Below are 6,276 nucleotides of genomic sequence, written 5' to 3'. Positions count from 1 at the left end.
TATTGTATACCTGGAGAAATATACCCTACTGTATTGTATACCTGGAGAAGTATACCCTACTCTAACGTATACCTGGAGAAGTATACCCTACTCTATTGTATACCTGGAGAAGTATACCCTACTGTATTGTATACCTGGAGAAGTATACCCTACTCTATTGTATACCTGGAGAAATATACCCTACTGTATTGTATACTTGGAGAAGTATATTATACTGTATTGTATACCTGGAGAAGTATAGCCTACTCTATTGTATACCTGGAGAAGTATACCCTACTCTATTGTATACCTGTAGAAGTATACCCTACTCTATTGTATACCTGGAGAAATATACCCTACTCTATTGTATACCTGGAGAAGTATACCCTAATTTATTGTATACCTGGAGAATAGATAAGAATAGTATTCCGGCATAAAAGCTCCGACCAGGGATCCGGAAGAAGAAATGATGATTGCAATCAGGAGAGCAATTTTCCTAAATCATTTATTCATTATTTATAATTTATACTATATACTATACACTTACAGATCGGAACTTTTTGTGTTTATAATATTGTTAATCTTGAACGCTCGACCTCGATATCCATTATAGACACTTTTAAATTTTAGGATCAATGCTGAATCTCTCAATCAAAGTTATCCCTGCAGGATATGACCATTACGGGATATTGAAGAGGAATTGGATTTATCCATAGATCTGTACATAGGATGGAGATCAATAAATGATCCCAAGATTCACAACATCAAGGAAACATTAATTCCTTGAAAATTGGTAAAAATATATGAAAAATATATGAAAAATATATGAAAAATCTATGAGAAATATATGAAAAATCTATGAAAAATATATGAAAAATATATGAAAAATATATGAAAAATATATGAAAAATATATGAAAAATATATGAAAAATATATGAAAAATATATGAAAATATATGAAAAATATATGAAAAATATATGAAAAATATATGAAAAATATATGAAAAATATATGAAAAATATATGTAAAATATATGAAAAATATATGAAAAATATATAAAAATATTATGAAAAATATATGCATTATTTAAAACTTGTTTTGCTTAGAACCAACCAACCTGCCAAATTTATCTGCTAAGAATCCACAAAGAAAGCTTCCAACCATTAAACCGAACATGTATGCACTACCAACCCAAGCAACCTTCCACCCCTCCCCACAGACAAGATTCAGCTCTGTCACCAGGGTATCCTAGGTATACAACTACATGGAGAATTAAGAAACCTTCCACCCCTCCCCATAGACAAGATTCAGCTCTGTCACCAGGGTATCCTAGGTATACAGAAATAAGAAACCTTCCACCCCTCCCCACAGACAAGATTCAGCTCTGTCACCAGGGTATCCTAGGTATACACAACTACATGGAGAAATAAGAAACCCTCCACCCCTCCCCAGACAAGATTCAGCTCTGTCACCAGGGTATCCTAGGTATACAACTACATGGAGAAATGAGAAACCCTCCACCCCTCCCCAGACAAGATTCAGCTCTGTCACCAGGGTATCCTAGGTATACAACTACATGGAGAAATAAGAAATGAAGAGTTAATGTACAGGGTTACTTTAGAGAAGATTGTGCGAAATTTTAGTTACTCTTTGCTGGCCTAAATGGTTCCATACATATGTCAACTTGTTTTTTTTATAAAATAGATAGAAAGATAGATAGATAGACATATCTCGGCTTAAATCATAAAAATATATTTGGGATTTTGACTGCCCCTCCAAAGTTTATACATACTTTAAATTAAAAATAACTAATAGATACATAATACACAGCACAAAATAATTTTAAAAGAAAAGAAAAAAGTTGGAAGTAAACAAAAAGAGATGAATTTTTAGGACAGGCAAAGTATGGTTGTATTTTCAGAGGGGATTAATTTATTTAACTTTTTTTTAGAAAGTGTCCTTTCCGGCAACACCATGATTGTTCTACTTTTCACAAAATTTTTAAAAATATTTTTACAATGAATTTACAAGAGAACGAGTAGAGGGGTTTCAAAGATAATGAATTTGTATGCCAAATAAGAATAAAAAAGATAAAAATATGTTCTAAACTCTGAAGAAAAAAAATTTTTGAAATTAAAAATACTTTAAACTCAAATTCTCCATAAGCAAACTTGGCTCCATCGGGACAACTGAAAATAAATAAATATAAATATTTGTTTTGGTTTCAATTAAAAAACCTTTTGGTTTTAGGGAATGTTTAACACCAGAGGTAACACAAAATCTTTATTTCAACACTTTTCTTTTAACAATTATTTAAAATATTCTTGGAGATTTCTTAACCTTATGAAAGGTATGAAAGGATCTTCATTATTGAAGGAGCAGGACCCATCAACAGGATTAATAGTTGGGGTTTTGTAAAAACAGTAATCATAATCTCCATCCTCATCTCTTCATACCAAACCTTATTTTAACCAATCTAGGACGAAAACGTAAATATTGACGTCAAAAAAAAGAAATTTTTGGACGATATTTTGTGACTTTGTGATTGATTGGTCCCTTTTATGGGATTACAGCAATAATATCACGGAGAGAACATTTTATTGTTAGCGAAGGCATCTTCATGAACTAATTTGTTACTTAAAATTTATTTACCCAATTGCGCGAAATTTGACAAGTTCTACATTTATAAAAAGCCCTTGACGCCGCGATTTCAAATATGCAAAAATATTTGCAAAATTTGCGAAACCTAAATGTCTATTCAAGAAAAGCTAAAATTGTGCAATTTCCCTTTAAAGGTCTAAATTTAGATTTAGTCTGGTAAAAGTAAAATTAGGCATTCAGGCAGTATGCTTGAGGACTCAGGCAGCGGGTATGAAAGCCCATCTTTTAACCTAAAGTATGGGACATGTAATAGTTAGAAAAACCCAAAAATTTGAACAGCCTCAGACCAATGATTTTTGAGTTATCGCAAAAAATCTATCCATCGCCAAAATCCAGATCTTTAATGTTTATGTTGAATAATATGTTTAATGTTTATGTTGAATATTATGTTTAATGTTTATGTTGAATAATATGTTTAATGTTTATGTTGAATAATATGTTTAATGTTTATGTTGAATAATATGTTTAATGTTTATGTTTAATATGGATTCCTAGGAAATATATCTGAAGGACTGTAATCTGTAAATGTAAAGTTGTCTAGGTCGCATTCTGGTATCTGGCAACGGAACTTCTCAGGGATAAAACCTTGAAAGAAAATATAAAATATTAAATTATCAAAATAATTGAAAAGCAGAAAAAAGAAGAGTGAAGAAAGATGAAAGAAGAAAAAAAAGAGAAAAATCGAAAGAAAAAAATTCCGGAGAAAAAAGAATAAAAAACAAAAAACAAGGAATTGAAGGAACTTGAGATATAAGACAGAGTAGAATTAATAGAAAGAAGTCGGCGAAAATGAAAAAATGCTGATATTGGTAAAAAAAACAATCTATGAAAAATTTGAAAAAAAAATTTGAAAATAACAATGACAAAGGTAGGAAGGGTGGATATTAGACCATTAGGTATTAATAAATCTGAACTGTTAGCACCAAGGTTTATATTATATATACACCCTTGGATAGCATACACTTGTTAAATCAACAATAGATTTAGGTAATATGGTTTTTGATAATTTGCCGATTTTGTGCGATTAATGTTCAGTGCTAAATAGAAAACATTGGAAAAACTGTTGTCTTTGTTCTTCATTTTAATTCAAGAAATTAAAGTGTTTAAATTGATATTCCACAGTTCTCTGGTTACCGGCCCTGGTATAAAAATTGTGAACCTGTAAACGAATACATGAGTACATGTATCCCCCCTACTATAGGAGGTACCCAGAGAATACCACACACTAAAACCTGCCATACACCAAACTCTCCAATTTCATCAAGAATTAAATCAAAACTCATATTCTCTTAATTACACATATATATTCAGAGGGGATTTGCCCGACGCACAGCTGTCCTGAAGCCTCAAGTAACAATAGGGTTTACCTAAAATACCAAAAAAAGCCAATTACCCCTAATTTATAGCAGTACTTATCCCTTGCAAATTGCAACTCAAACTACTTTTTGAGAATAAGATTTTTTTTAGTTTTTGAGTTAAAAATGGCGGGAATCTTGATGTTTTACAAAACTTATTATGAAAATTCATCATAAAACATTCCTCCTTGCTAGATATTAAAAATTCACAACTTTTTAAGCTAAGGAAGCACAAAGTTTGAAATTTTCTGTATCTTCATAAATTGTGTCTTTAGTCTTTTCCCAAAAATGTTTATTTTCTAATCCCCATATATCTTTGCAACCCAATGTATATAGATAAAGGAGATTGTATTTGGATGGAAGGAGAATGTTCAATGCACGTGGATGATGAAAGTATGTATATGTAAATGGGTCAGGGGGCTATGTATATTGTAAATACAATATACGTACAGAGTCTCCCAAAAAACCCATGGTTAAAATATTAAAATTTTAAAAATTTTTTTAATCTATGGAACATATCCGATCGATTTGAGGTATGCAGAACAAATTAGTAAGAAAAGTTTAAAATATGACATTTTGGCTTGGTTGAGTTTATGAAATTAAATTTGACCGTATTAGGGAATTTCATTAGGGCCTGAAAAAATGCAAATCTTCTAAACAAATATAAAAAATGCACAGTTATTCTTGAAGAATTGCAAGACCTAATGTTTACAATACAGAAAAGAAATTTACATATGGAAATTTATAATTAACATTATATCTAAATCATTTTGTGTACTGGTAAACCCTTACTATCAACTTTTGAAAGAAAATGTTAAGCAAGGATAGTTTTTTTCTTTACTGATCACAATGATAATTTTCAACCAAGCCAAAATGTTAAATTTCCAACTTGTTTTCTTCAATATTTTTTAAGAGAAACATACCTCTAATAGATATCAATTGATCGGAAATGTTCCATAGTTTTTAAAAATGTCAAAAATTTTGAAAGTTGAAACCTGGTGAACGCTTCAATATCTATAAGAGATTTTTTTCTGACACCTGTAGGTTAGAAGAGGGTGTATATGTATGAACAGGGTAATGACTAAGGAGATGATGAATGTAGGATATAAAATGTATATCGTTTATAGATGAGATAAGAATGGATAAGGAGTCAATGAAATAAGAATAGGGTACTTATGGATCTACTTTTTTTCTTAAATGAAAAATTTTGAAAACTTTTTCTTCATTTTTCGCTGATTTTTATGTTTATAATTAGTGAACCATTCAGAGACTTGGTTTTTTTTTAATTTCTTCTTAGTTTTTGTTGATAATTTGCCCATTGGATCCGGATCCGTGGAATCCCTATATTTTTGCGGATGATCTAAGAAGCCAAAAAGTTTCTGATCCAACGGATCCTGATCGGGATCCTAAGCACTGTCTAGGCCTTTTAAAAATATTGTTTTGATCCAAAACACTTCTTGTTTAACAAAACAAAATTGATGATTGGATATAAATTATTTGGGGTTAATTTTTAAAGATGTTAGAAACAAAAACCCCTGGTAAGGTACTGATATGTAGAAATAGTCTGAAGGTTTCAGTACCTGTAGGTACAGCATATTTACATGGTCACTTTCTTTCTCCTTCGTGTTAAATTGTTGACTAGAAAATGACTAAAACATTTGGAGTTAAAGAAAATTTAAGACTAAGTCCTTCTTCAAATAAAAAAGTCAATGTATTTTCAAAATCTAGCTCGGAGGAATGATTAATGACAAATTTTAATAATGGTGATTTTTAAAACTAAAATGGACCATTTTCCCAATTTTAGCTTTAAATGTTTGAGTTGCAATAAACTTGTAACCTTCATGTACTTAGATATTGGTAAAAGCCATTTTTGGAAATTGAGGTAAACCCTATATGGAAGCTTCAGAGGACAGCTGTAGACTAGAGAGTCAAATATCTAAAACACAAATTTAATTGAAATCTCGTTTTCGCGATTTTTCTTTTAAGAAAAAAGTTATTTTGTTCTCTGATTTTTAATTTAATCTTAATTATAATTATAAAGAAAGAAAATTCGCATAAATTCCAGAAAAAAAGTTTTTATACCATCAGAAGAAATTTCAAGAATCGTTAAATATAGATTTTTTGTTTTCTAGTAAACATTGAAAAAAATTAGTTTTCATAATTATTTGATAATTTGTTGGCTCGCATTCATTCATTTTTATCGTAATATTAAATATTAACAAATCAAACTAAGCTAAGGTATTTTTATCAAAAGAAGATCCGAATATAAAAGTTTAATTGT

General features: G+C 30.1%; 1 protein-coding gene across 1 annotated transcript; it reads right to left on the bottom strand.

The window, feature by feature from the left end:
• Positions 1 to 382: 382 nt before the first annotated feature.
• On the bottom strand, positions 383 to 3,977 carry LOC111709740 (solute carrier family 22 member 1; the record flags this gene model as incomplete). Its single annotated transcript, XM_023483636.1, has 6 exons — positions 3,800 to 3,977; positions 3,132 to 3,225; positions 2,320 to 2,427; positions 2,123 to 2,168; positions 1,097 to 1,227; positions 383 to 475 (listed from the first exon to the last, which is right to left on the bottom strand). Coding segments are annotated over exons 1-6 (596 nt in total), but the record flags the coding sequence as incomplete, so codon positions are not given.
• Between the last annotated feature and the right edge of the window lie 2,299 nt (positions 3,978 to 6,276).

The sequence above is a fragment of the Eurytemora carolleeae genome, unplaced genomic scaffold (assembly GCF_000591075.1).
Source record: "Eurytemora carolleeae unplaced genomic scaffold, Eaff_2.0 scaffold995, whole genome shotgun sequence".
Lineage (NCBI taxonomy): Eukaryota > Metazoa > Arthropoda > Copepoda > Calanoida > Temoridae > Eurytemora > Eurytemora carolleeae.
Note: the sequence above shows the minus strand (reverse complement) of the source record. Positions and strands in the feature narration are given on the sequence as shown.